This window comes from Alexandromys fortis, unplaced genomic scaffold, assembly GCF_014885135.2.
Source record: "Alexandromys fortis isolate MF-2015 unplaced genomic scaffold, M_Fortis_MF-2015_v1.1 scaffold_61, whole genome shotgun sequence".
Lineage (NCBI taxonomy): Eukaryota > Metazoa > Chordata > Mammalia > Rodentia > Cricetidae > Alexandromys > Alexandromys fortis.
Window position 1 is genome coordinate 8,140,260 of NW_026067962.1, and position 17,270 is coordinate 8,157,529.

General features: G+C 39.2%; 1 protein-coding gene across 5 annotated transcripts in view; it reads left to right on the top strand.

The window, feature by feature from the left end:
* The window catches only part of Fer (FER tyrosine kinase), a 310,511-nt gene that overhangs the window by 32,859 nt on the left and 260,382 nt on the right, over window positions 1-17,270 (top strand). For all 5 annotated transcript variants that reach the window (XM_050153485.1, XM_050153486.1, XM_050153482.1 and 2 more), the window contains 2 exons: window positions 3,093-3,358; window positions 11,945-12,118. In XM_050153485.1, coding sequence (XP_050009442.1) covers window positions 3,152-3,358; window positions 11,945-12,118 — 381 coding nt within the window. In that variant the 5' untranslated portion in view covers window positions 3,093-3,151. The remainder of the gene's footprint in view (window positions 1-3,092; window positions 3,359-11,944; window positions 12,119-17,270) is intronic.

A 17,270-nucleotide genomic window follows, 5' to 3' on the forward strand; every position in this document is an offset into this window, starting at 1 on the left:
GTGTGTGTGTGTGTGTGTGTGTGTGTGTGTGTGTGTGTGTGTATGTAGCTTTTAACATAGGCAGGAACATTTCCCAGATTATGCCAGATTTCTGAGCTCTACCTAATTTTTTGAAGCTTCTGTTAGCAGAAATAAAATGCTTATCAAGATGTATTTAGAAGCAGAGTTGGTATTTATGCCACGTTAGGACTAAATCTAATCACAATTTTAAGATTAGTGTATTTTTTAGAAATTAAAATATTCTCAACATTTCTTCCTTCAAAAATGTCTTTATCCTTTGACTGAACATGGGCTGAGGAGTATGTTTTCACCAGCTACAGCTAAAAATAGCAACAGCAGCAACAAAAAATCATTGTCAGTTTTTGTGCCCCACAAATGATTGAATTTTTTACTGTGACCCTGGGGATTGAGCCATGGGCTTTGCATACTAGAAAATGCTCCACCACTGAGCCAATCCCAGGCCCAAAGCCATTGCTTTAAACATGATGTCTGGAGCCAGAAGCCTGGAATCATCCTGTTTGGCCCTCAGGTGAATAAGTTTGTCCTTCTGTCGTGACGTCTCAGCTAAGGACCACTCAGTCTTGATTGCTGCGCTGGAAATTTTAGCAAGGAGTTTCTTAAAATTCATAAATATTTTTTCTAATTACTTTATAGTTAATACAATTGAACATTTTTGAGTTGGGGAACAATTGTAAGTTATTTTCTACTTTGAGGACAATAATTTTTTGACATGTCTTTAGATGAATGAAGCAAATGAAGTTAGAGAGAGAAACCTCTTTTTGTATCTGTGTAGTTCAGATGGTGTCAGTGTCCTTAACGGGAACAGAATCTGTGGTTGGGACTGTAGCTCAGTGGTAGAGAGCACTTGCCTAGCATGTGCCAGGGTTCAATTTCCAGCACCAAATGAACGAAGACCCACTACCATAGCAACGAAACAGCGGACGATCCAGAACTGGAAAGGGAAGGCGTGGTTTCCATTTCTTCTGCCTGTTTGAAGGAGTCACTGCTGGAGACATGAACTGAAGGGCAAAATAAATTTTACAATTGTTTTTAGGGTTTACAGTAAACAAGGAGACTATCTTAGGGAGGTTTATGGTAGCTGGCTTATATCTTAAGTTGTGTCTTAGTGAGTTTTAAATAACTGTTTTGAGTTACCGTTTGAGTTCTAGTCTCTCTTCTGTCACCAATCGCATTGTAATAGGACAGAGTAACTTTGTAAATAAGATGGGCTCGTTTGGGCTTAGGGTGTGGAGATGCGAGGTCAGTGAGTCACATCTGGGAGTGTGTGTGTGTGTGTGTGTGTGTGTGTGTGTGTGTGTGTGTGAGTGAGGGTAGGGGGAGAAAGAGGAGAGAGGAGTGAGGAGAGAGAGGCAGGCAAAGAGTAATTTCTGGGTTCTTTCCATCTTGTAGAGCTGTTGCTATCAGGATTCAATCACGGGGCTCTATGCTAATAACTTCATCCTGATCATCTCCCAGAGGCCCTCCTGCTAAGTACCACAGTGGGATTAACTTTCCACCTTTTATTACCTCTTCCTGGAGATTAAATCCCAACACATCCGGCCTTGAGATGCATCAAGCATACCTAAAACATAGCCCTCACATCCTGAAGAATTCAGCTGGTGGAAGTGTGCAGCTGAGTTGTTTTAGCTGGCTCTCAGAACTGTGCTGCAGTCGAGTGCACCTCTCAGTCTCAGCCTCCATTTCTCTCCACATTCACTAGCCCTAGACAGCCCCAAATCTATTTTATATCTCTAATTGGCCTATTTTACACATGCCCTGTAAATAGAAGTATACAATATGTGATCTTTTGTATCTTAATTTCTTTCACCTACAAGATGTTTTCAGTATAGCTTATGTCAAATGTAAAAGATCAAACTGGAGTCTCTTGCTTTCTTAACACTAATTCTTTCACCTTTGAACCTTTCAGGATCTCATTTATATCAGCTTTTTATTTTGAAGCACACAAGTTTGCAGTAAAAATGATTTGTTCCCAATTGTTTTATTCTTTTTTTTATGTTTTTGTAAGTGGCATTGATTTTTCCCCCCTCTGTTTTTTGAGACAGGGTTTCTCAGTGTTGCCCTGGCTGTCCTAGAATTCACTCTGTAGACTAGGCTGACCTTGAACTCATAGAGATCTGCCCGCCACTGCCTCCCAAGTGCTCTCACTGCCCAGCATTGGAATTTATTTTTAATTTAATTTTCTGGTTGATTGTTGCTCATATGTGGACATTAGATTGACTTTTTTAACTCTGGCCTTGCATGGAGTATGTTAGTGAGTGTCATGTCGCATGATCAAACGTGTGAGAAAAGCCATGTAAGTGAAGCGGGTTTACTCAGTTTCATGGATTTCCTTCCATGGTCCTTTGACTGTTTCTGAGGTTTTGGTGTGGAGTATACCATGGTAGCAGGCGTGTATGTAGAAGCTTCACACCTTGGAAACTGGGAATCGGACAGAAAGAACAGAACCAGGAAAAATCAGTAAGGGTCGCCTTCCAGTGACGTCCCTGCCTACTGAAACTCCCTCTAGAGTTCCCACCACCTCCTGAATAGGTCATCAGCTGGGGAGGAGACATAGGCATCCTCTCCATCAGTCATGCTTGGTAACATACTGACTCTCTCTGTGTGAAGTGGTGCAGCTGCAAGTGGAAACCACTTCACTTCTTCCTTGTCTAGTCTCATCATTTTTAATTTTCATTTTGTGCATATGTGTGTCCCTATGTGCGGGTGTGTGCATGTAATGCAGGTACCTGAGGAGTCGGAGGTGTCGAGTCCCCTGAGTTGTAGTGTAGACTGTTATGAGAGCTGTTGTTGAGAACTGGACTCGGGTCCTCTGGAAGAACAGTGTACACTCTAAGCGCTGTACCATCTCTTCAGCCCCTTTCCTAGATATCATTTATTTTACGGTGTCATTACAGTACCCGGAACCTTCAGTACAACAGCACAAGTGCACATCCTTGATTTCTTCCTGATCTTTGGGGGAAGACGTCTAATTGTCATTTTTTTTTAAACTCTTAAATTAAAACAATAGACCATGCTTTTGCTTTGTGGACTAATTTCCTTATAATTGAGACTTCTTATGTTTATGCCCACAGATATGTGCTGACTAGCAGGCCCACTTGTGCGGTATAGAGGACAAGCAGTACCTTACAAAATGGGATTTGGGAGTGACCTGAGGAACTCACAGGAAGCTGTGTTAAAGTTGCAAGACTGGGAATTACGGTTGCTGGAAACAGTGAAGAAATTTATGGCTCTGAGAATAAAAAGCGATAAGGAATATGCATATACTTTACAGAATCTTTGTAATCAAGTTGATAAAGAAAGTACCGTGCAGGTGAATTATGTCAGTAATGTGTCCAAGGTAAGAGTGATTTTACTTGTTCTGTATAGCAACATAGTTGTCTTCAGGACAAATGGATCATACTATAGAACAAGCATACCCATGTCAACTTGTGTTCTAAAGTTTCTCTTACTGCTCTTTTATCTGCTTCCTCTAAATGTTACAAATATGATGTTTGCATGTATGTGGAGATATGTGTATGTCCAAATGCACACACCTGAGCACTGCACTTGGAGACTGGAGGAGGACATTGGCTGTCTTCTGTGGCTTTCCACCAAAGTGGAAAGTCCCTAACTCAAGGACTAGGCTAGGGGTAGACTGTCTGGGCAGCAAACTCCTGGGATCCACCTATTGCTGCCTTAAAACAATGGGATTATAGGCACATGTGGTCATGTCAGACTTTCAGGCTTGCACAGCCATTGCATTTACTCCCTGAGGGCTCTCCCCAGTTCCTATCTCCTGTAAATGTTTATATGCTCACTTTAATATCCTTTTAGTTTATAATATAATTTAATGTGATTATTTGATATTATTAAATATAGTTCAATTTACTATTTTAACATTCACTTTCTCTTTGTTCCATCTTCCTTTTTTTAAATTTATTTACCCCCTTTAATTGAATTTTTTCTCAAACTAAAATTAATTAATTATTATTATTATTATTTTTTCTTTTTGAGGCAGGGTCTCTCTACATAGCCCTGGCTGTCCTGAAACTCGCTATGTAGACCAGGCTGGACTTAAACTCACAAGAGATATACTTGCTTCTGCCTTCCAACTTCTGAGATTAAAAGTGTAAACCATCATGCCCAGCCTTAAATTTATTTTTAGTGGATGAATATTCATTAGTACTAAGTAATGTTTTGAGACCTTTTGTACATTGTGTAATGTTTAATAATATTTAAATAGATTGAACTAGTCACTTTTCTTAAATTGTATGATCTCTGGTAAGTAGTAGATCACATTCCAGGCAGGTCCCACTCCATAGGGTAGGTGGGCAACACAAACTGGACTTTGGTTAAAAAAAAAAATAAGTTGGGTGGGTGGGGAGGTGACACCTGAGATGGTCACTGAGAAGATTTGGGGGCTAAATATGATCACAGTACATGGTATGACATTCTCAAGGAATTAATAAAAATATTATTAAAAACTGTTGAAAGGAGCGGTGGGATGCGTTCCTGCCTGGCTAGCTTATGCCCCGAAATAATAACACAGAAACTGTATTCTTTTAAACACTGCCTGGCCCATTTCTATTAATGTGTGTAGCACCACGAGGTGGTGGCTTACCAGGAAGATTCTTGCCTACGTCCATCTTGGGTCGGAGCTTCATCGCATCTGCCCTGGAGAGGAGCAGCATGGAGTCTGCCTAACTTCCTCTCTTCCCAGCATTCTGTTCTGTCTACTCCACCCACCTGTGTTCTAACCTATCAGGCCAAGCAGTTTCTTTATTAATTAACCAATGAAATCAACAGATTGATATATGACACTCCCACCTCAAAAAACCCTGTTTCTCCAATCATGTATTTCTTTTTGATGAAAACATTCAAATTTCTAAGACTTTTTTTTCCAACTTTTTGAAGTCTGTAGTAGACAGTACTTGGGAAGCTAATAAGTCACGTTTGATCTCTACAGTTTCTCCAATTAGGTGACAAAACATACAATCATGAGATGAAAACAAGAGGTGTTTTAAGAGCAAAAGAGATAAAGGAATGGTTCATGACCCAGTGACTCTCAACCAAGACACTTAGAATACACAGTAGGAAAAGGCCAGTCTCTTAAGTTAAAGACACGGAAAAACTGCATAGCCACGTGCTTAAGAATAAAAGCAAATGTCTGTCACCCACCAGTTATAGAATTACACTCAGAGTGAATTAAAAAGACACATGGGATTGCTCATCATGGCCCTGACTTCTCTGATGATTATGTGTAGGTCCCATGTTAATAATGAGTTAATCATAAGTATCCTTTTCAGTCAATCTTTCTTGTGTCTCCATGTTTCTACTCAATGTTTGTTTCTTCTAGTTTCCTTGATGGACAGGATGTAGTCATGGTAGCTCTCTGGTTATCCTGTTGTTCTATCATGTGGGTCACTTTTATGTCTTTCCTGTTCTTACCTCCCCCATGCAGTGCTGGGTTCAGACCCAGGGCTTTGTGTGTGTTAGGCAAGCCTGCTGCCACTGTGCTGTGTATTCACCCCTCTGGCTTAGCTTTTCTCCTCATTTTAGTGGCACTTTCCTGTATTGTCTGTCTAATAATCCTTGAATAGCTTCCAGGCATCACGGCCAGTACTTTTTATCTTGTTAGATGTGTTTGTTGTCCCTCCATATTTTTGAGCTTTGCTTTGGGATGCAGCTGAACTACTTGCAGACAGTGTGATCCTCTAGTTTCTTGTTTTCACATTTGTTAGGTCCAGCTGTGATTGATTTGATTTCTGATCACTTTATCTTCTCTACATAGCAAGATCATTCTTAATACAAAAGCGTGTATATTTATTATAAAAACATAAATTCTGACTTTGGGACACTTTCGTGAGTTGTGGCCCTGTAAGTTCTCAACTGGTTTCTTGCGATCTTTTTTTGGGTGGTTGCTTTTTAGGTCTTAGTGGTTTTCTCACACATTCAAGCTCTCCAATACTCACCTCTGTTATTGAGGAAGAGTCTATGAGTCTATGTAGGTCTCCAGAGTTTCTCTCTGTGTCCAGCTCTCTTTTCTCTAGGAAACCATGAGTTCTGCTAATCTGTTTTTTTTTTTTTTTTTTTTTTGGCCCCTTTGTGTCCTGAAGTCACTCTTCTCAACTGGACATTACTGGGGTTTTGCTTACTTGTGACCTAGACTTTTTTTGTTTTTTTAAATCAAGTAAGCCTTAGTAATGTTAGGGCTTGGATCATGATTTATAGTCTCTGAGGAATCATTGTTTTTTCTTACTGCTCACTAGTGTCCCTTGAGTGCTTATTTTATATGTTTGTCTAGCTATCATTTTAGGTAAGTGGATAAATTAATACACATTTCTCTACTGTCACAGAAAGTGTAACAATTTATGAGGTACTTAAGGATGCGTTATGTCCTTTTGTTCCCAAATATTTGTGCATGTGTTTTCTGCTATATAATGAGTTAAATTATAATAGTTCAGTCATAATACATGTTACTGTTTAAACATTGTTAAAAATAAATTTCCTGGTCTGGTGAGATGGCTCCGTGGTTAAAAGCTCTTGCTGTGCAGTCTAACAATGTGACTTCCATCCTGGAGGCCCTGTGAAAAGCTGAGTGAAGTCATGTGCATCTATAATCCACAGTGAGATGGGAGGCAGAGGCATGATAGTCACCTGGAGGCAAACAGCCTGGTATAAACATGGCAGAAGCGAGGAGACCTACCTCAGTAAGGTAGACAAGAGAGAAGCAACTCCTATTGGTTGTCCTCTGACACACCACATAGCCCCTTCAATAACAAACATGACACCCCGACCTGGTCTAAATAGCCAGCTTTCCCCAGCAGTTGTTTCTACCCAGAGTTGGCATTACAGGCCAGAATCCACAGCTGCCTGGCTTTATGTGGGTTCTGGGAATCTGAGTTCCAGTTGTCTTCATGTCTGTGTGATAAGCATTTGTCTGTTGAGCCATTTCCCAAGCCTCCAGCTCTTGTCCACTGTTCCAGTAATGGCCTTTTCTGGAAAATGTTGCTTTTCTTACCTTGACCCAAAATTAAGTCTGGAATCAATCCTTTCATTTAGTTTTTGTCTTTTCAGTAAACTTTAGTTTAAAACATAAACAGGAAATATAATACTAAATGAAAAACATACTAGTTTTATCATGTATTTCTCTAAAAGAATAATCAACTACCTTTTCCATGTGTTTAATAACTATTTTATTTTTGTTTTTTTTTTTTATGACAGTTTTTTTTTTTGTTTTTGTTGTTGTTGTAGCTTTGGAGTCTGTCCTGGAACTCACTCTGTAGACCAGGACGGCCTTGAATTCACAGAGCTCTGCCTACCTCTGCCTCCCGAGTGCTAGGATTAAAGGTGTGCGCCACCACCACCTGGCTGCTATTTTATTTTATTTTTTTTTATATTTATTTATTATGTATACAATAGTCTGTCTGCGTGTATACCTGCAGGCCAGAAGAGGGCACCAGACCCCATTACAGATGGTTGTGAGCCACCATGTGGTTGCTGGGAATTGAACTCAGGACCTTTGGAAGAGCAGGCAGTGCTCTTAACCATTGAGCCATCTCTCCAGCCCCTGCTATTTTATTTTTTAGAAACAGATATATTTTTATTTATGTGCATATGTATGTGTGTGTCTCGTGGATGTGTGTATATGTGCACATTGTATGCAGGTACCCACAGAGTCCAGAAGGGGGAGGTAGGTCCCTTGGAGCTGGAGTTACAGATGTTTGTGAGCCATTTGGTGTGGGTGCTAGCAGCCAAACTTTAGTGTTCTGCAAGAGTAGCAAAAACTTAACCACTGAGGAATCTCTTCAGCTACTGTAACCATTTTACTTCTATTGTTTTATTCTATACAGAAGGTCATTTTTACTTTGTGTTTTGTTGGTCATTAAAATTCCAACTGTGTAGTATGTTCAGCTCTGTTTCTGTACATTATATGACATAGGTAATCCTCAATACAATTTATTTGAAGGGAGATATTGACTTAATCTCTTTAACACAAAGTAGATAGAAATATTAGCAGTACTCATATACTACCTTAAAATTTTTTGATGATCAAGAGTTAATAGTAGCCACATGATACAAACATCGTGTATGTAATATATTTGTTTTATATATAATAGTATATAATTTATATTATAATTCTCAGGAGATAGAGTTAGTTCTTATATACCATTTGATTTGAAATGTGAATTTGTTATAACTGAAATGATGTATTAAGGCACAAGTTGAACCTCATGAGTATTTTCCTAATGTATGGAAGTGGAAGAAGCACTAGGTTAATTTATGAATGGTACCCAGTTGAACCAAGTTGCTTAGGACACATTTCAGACATGCACCACAGTCCTTTGCTGGCTGCCGTTGTTTGCTCTTTTATTATGAGCCAAACTTGTCTGCATGTAGTATTGCAGCTTGCTTTTCTCATAAGATAGTCTATTCTACCACTTCCAGGAACTCAATGGAATAATCTTTTCAAAACCTACTTTCACGGGTATATTTCTAGGCTTTTCAAGAGAAAGTGCAATGTTTATTGTAGTGTATTTCTTAATCCCTTAATATATGTGAAGCTGTACGAAGTTGCTGTATTTTTAAATGCATCCTTGATTAATGCTTTGGATATTATCCTCCTAACACATCTATAAACACTGTGACTTTTAGTGTATACTTTTGTACAATGAAGAGATTGTTAGTGACACAAATGCTTTGTTACAACAGGTCTTGTACGGTGGAATTACTCAGGGAGGTTTGACCCCATGACAGAGGTCTCAGAAGCATGCTGAATTCTGGTTATAGACTCTCCAAACTGATGTTTCCAAAAGGCTCAGTTAGTTTTTTACTATAGCCAGGTTAGAAAGCATTTGGAGCAGGCAGACCAATATTTAAAGAAAATGCAGAGAGGTTTTTTATGAGTGGGGCACATCTAAAGATTCCTTTGTACTTGGAGTTGAATCTTTGAAAACTCTGTTTTAGGGAAATTTAATGAGTTGCTTTCTGGCTTTTTGTATCCCCTAAGGACTTAGAGACTCCAGCATTTTCCTTATATAACAGGCAAGCTTAAATAAAAGCTGTTGCTTCAGAGGATCATTTATTTTGAGTTATTGTGTAGTGCAGAAACTATGCATTCTTTATGGAATTTTAATGTTGAAGTTTTGAAAAAAAAATTCAACCAAGAGGAAAGCAAGCACGTACTTGGAGGATATAATCTATAGCACAAAGCTGTTTCGACAGCTATTATTTAGGTATTTTTCAAGCTTGAGTCATCTTGTTGACTGTTTTTAATGCCATGCTGTAATTATAGGCCCAGGAGTAGCTGGTTCTTTGACTCAGTGTCTTAGAATACATACTTTTGGTATAATAACACTTACATTACTGCCTGTGTTGGAAACTGATTCCTCTCACCACATGTCTGCTCGTTCAAAGGTGGAGGGCGAGAAAGGACATGTGCTTTTCTGACAGGTGTACATTTTCTTAAAAAATTAAAAAAAATTATGTGCATGGGTGTTCTAGCTGCTTGTCTTCCTTTTTTTTTTTTTTTTTTTTCACCATGTGTATACCGTGTTCATAGTGGCCAGAAGAGGGCAGAGCTCCCCTGGAACTGGCTTGAGATTGTGTGGACCTGAATTACAACTGGTTGTGAGCCATAATGTGGGTGCTGGGAATCAAGCATGGGCCTTCTGGAAGAACAGCCAGTGCTCCCATCTGCTGAGCCATCTCCAGCCCCAAAAGGAGTACGTTTTCTCCTGTGTGTATTTTTTGTTTTTAATAAGCTGAGCATGCAGCTTATTTTTTAAATATTATATTGCCATTTCAGGATAATTGATACTGTTGATCTCTGTGGGTTTCCAAAGCACAAAACTGTCATTTTCTCATTTATATTGATTATTTTATACCGTTGGGATTGTATTTAGTACATGCAACTAACCTCTTTTCGATAGTTGGGGAGAAGGAAAATTTTCTAAATGGAATCATTTTTAAGCTGTAATTTAAAAATGGTACATTCATTTTTAGGTAAATCTTATTTTTACATAAGAATAAAAAGTACATAAATATTTTAAAATCACAGAGTTTGGGTAAAAGTAGTATTATGTGAGTATTTTAACCATATTATTGCAAATTCTGAATGATGTTATAAAATTAAAAAAAAATCTCAGGTTAGTATTTTGTTTTTCTGGAGCACGGAATGTGTGTGCTATCAGTATCTCTATCTTAACTTGGTCTGGTTCTGAATTATCCAATGTTGGATTTAGATTGCTTCCATCATAAGATGTTTTGTTTCTTAATTCCTCTTTTAATGGGGATTCTAAAGGGTTACCATTATTTTTAGTTAGTTAAAAACAAAACTATAGTGAGAAGTCTCTTTGATTTTCACCTCTGCTGCTTTGTAACAAAGCATGCCATGTCAAGAATGACATGAATTGACCTAGAAAGACTTCTTCTCTGGGTTGTAATCATGCTACAGGGTAGCTGATGTGTGCTTGTGTGTGCACGTGCACGTGTGTGCAATCAAACTCCACATTCAGTTACAGCACTCCAAATGGGGCCATGATCCACAGTGTGAGGTGCTGAGAGTTGGACCACAGAGGTTGGCTTTAGAAGGAGTGAGGTTGGATAAATGATGGAGACCATCAGATTTTTTTTTCTTCGCTTTTTTTCTCTTGTGTGCTGCACAGGACTTGAAAGAAGAAAACAGTGGGGCTGGAGAGATGGCTCAGAGGTTAAAAGCATTGCCTGCTCTTCCAAAGGTCCTGAGTTCAGTTCCCGGCAACCACATGGTGGCTCACAACCATCTGTAATGGGGTCTGGTGTCCTCTTCTGTCCTGCAGGCATACACACAGGCAGAATATTGTATGCATAATAAATAAATATTTTTTTTAAAAAAGAAGAAAACAGTGGTTATTTAATAGAACTTTTCTTCTTTTCTTTACTTCCCTTCCCCTCTGTTTCCTTCTTTTTTTTTTTTTTTTTTTCCCTTCTGTCTTACGGTTTCTATTGATATAAAAAGACACCATGACCATGGTGCTGGAGAAGCTGAGAGTTCTACATCTTGATCCACAGACAACAGGAAATGAACTGAACTCGGTCTAGCTTAAGCATAGGAGACCTCAAAGCCCACTCCCACAGGGGCACTCTTCCTCCAGTGCCACAGCTACTCTAACAAAGACATACCTCCTAATAGTGCCACTCCCTACGTGAGGTGGGCAGTGCAGCGGGGTATTGGGCAACACAGGATGCACCTCCATGGGCACGTAGGGCAACCTGACCTAGTTTGTGTAGTCTTTAATATTGGCTTTAACATGGCTTCCCCCTAGGCTGCCAGCACTCATATGTAGACTCACCAAAATTAAAAAAAAAATATTTACAGTGTTGTAGAGAATACGTAAATATTTAATTAAATATTCAATTAAAAGTAACTAATTAAAGAGATATTAATGAATTGATTACATCAGTTTTTTTTGTTAGTTTTGAGGCAGGATTCCACAATGTAGTTCAAGCTGGTCTGGAACTCATTATGTAGTTCATGTTGGCCTCAACCCTGTAATAGTTCATATTCCTCTCCTTTCTGTGCTGAGATTACAGACATGAGCTACCATGTGCAGCTTGTTAAGTTTTAGATCTCAAAGGACGTGAGACTTGAGTTTTAAACTATTTTGTGGTATCAAGAGCAGGTTAGCTGCCATATTTTCATATTTGAAAGGAAAAATGATGAGTTCATAGGCCATCTATCATGTTTCATGTACATTACAGTATTCTGCATAGGCTCTCATTGACATCTGAAGCATTTGTTCTTGAAGATGTTGACTACAGATAATAGTTCATTGTACAGTTTTACAGAAACCTGCTGTTTATAATGTAAAGGCTGTTATAAAGTAAACATTTATAACTTTTGAACATAATCATATAATCATAGTCAAGTGGAAACTTCTAATTTTCTTTATTATTTCTAAAGTCTTGGCTACTGATGATTCAGCAGACGGAGCAGCTAAGTAGGATAATGAAGACCCACGCCGAGGACCTGAACTCTGGGCCCTTGCACCGGCTCACCATGATGATCAAGGACAAGCAGCAGGTGAAGAAGAGCTACGTAGGCATTCACCAGCAGATAGAGGCGGAGATGATCAAGGTTGGTCTGGCTCTAGTTGGTGTTCTCATGAGTTTCGTTTAGAACTTATGTTAATATTTTGTCCTGTTTGGCCTTAAAATTGTCATTTCCTGACAAGAAATGTTTGGTGTGTTTAGTAAGTAATACTTTACTGGGTACAGAATATTGCTTGTAATGTTGTATTTTACAGTATTAATATTGTATTGTATTGCTTGAAATGATTGTAAGATATCATTTCACTACCAACAAAGAACAACCATCATGCTTTGTCTCAGAGATCTTGTAGTAACTTGGAATATGTATTTTTTGTTTGCTGAAATAGTTTTTAGGGCTGGAGAGATGGCTCAGCAGTTAAAACATTGGTTGCTTTTCCATCACCCACTTAACAGCTCACAACCATCTGTAACTCCAGTCCGAGGGGATCTGACGCCCTCTTTCGGCTTCTGTGAGCATTGCAAGCACACAGTACACAGATATGGCAGCAAAATTGTCAACATACATGAAATTTAAAAAAAAAAAACTTAGAAAAAAATGAAAAGAAATTGCTTTTAGCTTATATAAAAATTAAATATGTATATATTTCCTTGTATTAGTAATAACTTAGTCAGTGTATTCCTGAGATTTTTGCATTTAGAGTTTGTCTCTTCTGGGTAATTTCTTAACATTTATTGCAGAGCTTTGATTGTCCAAACAGAAGAGCAGCATAGTCCCCTCTAGCTGTCCCCCAGGTCACAGCCCCTCTTTTGCTTTATGTAGTTTCATGCTTCCTCCCAGTACTGGTTCATTTAAAGGAAACACCAGTATCATTTTGTCCCAAAACATTTTAGTGTATGTTTGTAATAAAAGGATTCCTTTTGAAAATAAGAACATTTTCATTAATCCACTTAAAAATGTCAGAAGTCAGTGTTATTAAATATCCAGTGTTTCAATACTTGCACATTCAGTGGTTTCAGTTGGTTTATTTTAGTCAGGATCTAGTCTGAGACATGAGTTGTATTTGAATAATTGCGTTTCAGTCCACAGGTTGGTCTTCCTGCTTATTTTTGAAAACTAACATTTACTAACTAAAGGAATTAGATAATTTGCTATATGCAATTGAATTCCTTCAATTTTGAATTTTTCTTTCATTCTTTTTGTTTGTTTGAGATAGGGTCTCACTATGTAGTCTTAGCTGGTTTGGAACTCCCTCTTTAGAGCAGGCTGGCCTTGTACTTACAGAGTCTGCCTGCGGCTGCCCCCAAGTGCTGGGGTTAAAGACATGCACTATCACACAGCTCGATTATGAAGTTTTTGATAAGCACCTCAGGAAACCCATCCTTTCATCTGCTTATTTTCCTGTAAACTTGAAATTAACTAGGTCTAGAAGCTTTGTTTGGTCAGATAGATTGTAAGTGTAGATTTCATGTAGATTGTGAGTGTCGTGTAGATTTCCTGTTGCTTCATATCGGCTCGTTTTTCTTTTTATGATATTAAACCTTACTAATTAGTTCCGCAGTTGTTGGCGTCATCTGTTAGATTTCCCTCTTAACTCTTTTATCTAGTGGCCTCAGAAACTACTGACTGATGTTTTGTGCTTAGGGCAAGTGTGAGTGTGTTGTGTATAAGTATGTGTGTTGTTTATGTGTTGTGTGTGTACACTGTGTGCATGTTGTGTGTGTTCACATGTGCATGGGTAGGTTAGAGATAGCTATCAGGTGTCTTCAGTTTTTCTCCAGGGTGATTTTTTGAGACAGGGCCTTTCAGTGAGCCCAGGCTTGCCATTTCAGGCAGACTAGCTAGCCTGTGTACTTCCGGGATCCTTTGTCTCTGCCCCTCCTCCCAGGGCTGGAGTGACAGGCACGTGCTCCATGCCTGGCTTTTACATGGGTGCTGGGATCAGAACTCAGGTGTTGTGCTTTCATGGCAAGCATTTTACTGACTAAACCATCTCTCCAACCACAAGGGCTAGTATTTTATTGGTCTTTTACATTTTTTATTTCTTAATGCAATTTAACAATTTCCTGTTAAGTAAAATTTGGGGAGTAGGGTGGGTGGTGTGGTGGCCTGTGCTTTTAATCTCAGCCTTGGGAGGCAGAGGCAGGTGGATCTCTGTGAGTTCCAGGCCAGCCTGGTCTACACAGGGAGTTCCAGGACAGCCAGGACCATGTAGACCGATCATGTCTCAAAGAAAAAAAAAAAGAAGAATCTTTTTGTAACTGATTGTATACCCTAGACTACAGTATGAATAGGGAAAAGCCAAATAAATATTTTAATCAGTTTTTTAGTTTGCAAAATAATGAATCAGTTCTTGAACAGCTTAAAAAATTAAGCAGTATTTTTTTCTTGAAAGGGTAGTGATTTGAATTCATTTATATTTACCTCTTAGTTGTTGAATTTTTGCTTTTTATTTATGCACAGAATGCCATCTGTGTCATCAAGATCATTGGTGGGTGTAATTTCTTTTAAAACACTGACATTTCCTTGAAAATTGCTAGTGCTCTTTTTTGCAAGTTTTTTTTTTTAAAAAAAAATTAATGTATTTTTTGAGACTTAAGTGCTTGCGTATAATACAGTCTGGTCCCACGCATCACCCCAGACTCCCCAACCTTCCCTACCTAGTCCTCCCCTCCTAGGAAGCCCGCCTTCTACTCAGTTCCTTTTGTTTTTGACCCACTGAGTTTGAGTTTAACTTGGGCACCAACATGGGCATGGTGAGAACTGGTTACCCCAGCTGTACCACTGAAGACAATGACTTCCTCTTCCCCAGCAGCTGTCAACTTCTAGTAGCTCCTCTCGGGGGAACTGGGCTCCAAGAGCCCTTCCCTCATCCATGACTGAACGTTGACAGGTCTAGTCCTGTGTCGGCCCCATGCAAGTAACACTGCTGCTGGAGTGGTGCGTGCAGTGGCCATGCTTGTTCAGAGGAGTTCTTTGTGCCCTGCTCCCGCCATCTGGCTCCCACATTTTCTCCTGTACTATCTTCTGAGATGTTCCCTGAACCTCAGAAAGTGTGATGGAGACATGCCTTAGAGGGCTGTGCACTCGGCAATCACTTTTCAGCACCTTGATTCTGTGCTTAATTACCACGCACTGCAAAAGCAGCTTCCCTGACCAAAGTTGGGGCAGCTTTAGTCCACAGGTGTAAACACTGTTTTTATACACACTCACTCCTAGAGTCTGTGACCTTCCCAGCCACGTAGGCTTTGATCAGGTCTGTTGTGTGAAGCATGAACTCTCTCCTGTAAGAGTGGAGTTGGTTATCTTCATAACAGCCGCATCACTGGAGCAGCAGTGGGGATATTTACCTGGTGGGTCAGTGTTGCAGCATGTAAGGTCCACAGTTGCTTTACACCCTCAGTAGCATTTCTTTCTCAGCTGCTTGCACAGCCCCTTCCTATACTATGAAAGCTAGCTGACAGGGTCTGAGTGTGCAGCTCATTCCAGCTTGATTCCCCTGTGTCCCATAACCAAAGAGTGTGGTGTCATCTGCAGGAGAATTTTGCCATTTAGGAGAAATGTAAATATCCTGTATTGTTTTGGGGGCCTCTGGTACCTTCATGGCCAACCACTTGTAGGGAGGCATTCCATACCCAGTATTGGGATTTTGTTGAAAAGCCTATGGCTTCTACCCTTTATCTACCCATGCAAAGTGCTTCCATTCAACCTCTCTCTCTCTCTCTCTCTCTCTCTGTCTTATTTAACTAATACAGTAGTAGGTTTCCATATGATTCATTTATATACCCTTACTTTGGTTAACCCTTTCCCTGCCATGTAGTCATCTTCATTCCTCTAACCCATCCTTGTTGATAACCCTTCCTTAAGCCTTGTTTAAACCTACTATTTCCTCCCTTTACTTTCATCTCTCATGTATTCTATTATTCCTACCTGTTAATAACTCCTCCACATGATCTACGTGTAACTTCCTAATCTCTTCAGACATTCTAAATTAAACAAATCTTAAAAAATTGAAATTATGATATCCTTGAAAAATAACATGCAACATTTGATGTACTGTGCCTGGGTTATCTCAATATAATACTTTCCCATTTGTAACATGAGGGGGGCCTGTTTGTTTGTGTTTTCTGTCCTGCCTGGTTCCCCACAACTGTTTAGCCCCAAAGAAAATCACACATAGGTCTCCATAAATTATAAGCTGATTGTCCCATTAGCTGTAGCCTCTCATTGGCTAACTCTCACATCTTGATTAACCCATTTTTCTGATCTATGTTAGCCATGTGGCTCAGTACCTTTTTTAGTGGGGCAGATCACATCCTGCTACTTCGGTGGTCTGGGCAGGAGTGGGAGGAATAAACTTCCTCCTTCCCAGAATTCTTCTGTTCTCGTTACATCATTTCTATTTCCTGTCTGGTTTTCCTGCCTATATTTCTTGCCTGGCCAATCAGCGTTTATTTATAACATGATTGACAGAATACAGACAATTCTCCCACACCACCCATTCTATTCATTTTCCTGAAAATTTTATAATTAGTTTTACTTATAGTGCAATAAATTCTATTATTTATATGTACCACATTTTACATGATCCATTCATTGGTTGGTGGACACCTAGGCCGATTTCATTTCCTAACTGTTTTTAATCGAGTAGCAATAAACCTTGATGTGCAAGTACTTGTGTAGTAGTAGAGTCCTTTGGGAGTATGGCAAGGAGTGGCATATTTACCTTGTATGATAGTTACGTTTTTAGTTTTTTGAGAAACCTCTGGACTGGCTTCCATAGTTGTTGCCCCCTTTTACATTCGTGTAGTGTATATTGGGAGTTCCCACTAATTCCTTTTTTGGTATGTTTGTTGTTGGTATACAGGAAGGTTGCTGATATTTGTGTTATGTTTTATGCTTCCACTTTGCTGAAAGTTTATCAGCTCTGGTTTCTGGTAGAGTCTCCGAGGTCTCTGATATATAGCATCATATACTCTTTTGCAAGTTTTTTATGCTATCCGTTTTTTTAGTCTTAGGTGTATTAGAAGATTTTCAGATGACTAGGAGTCATCATTGCCTTTGTCTCGTATTAGAATTCATTTTGACAACAGGGTCAAGATAATTATTTATAATTAGTAACTCAGTTCTTGCAAGCTTGAACTGACCATTGTGCTGACTGTTGCCTGGCAAACAGTCACTGTCTCTGCAAATGGAATGCTTTCTTGTCTCAGAGATGCTAAACTATGAAGAATATAGC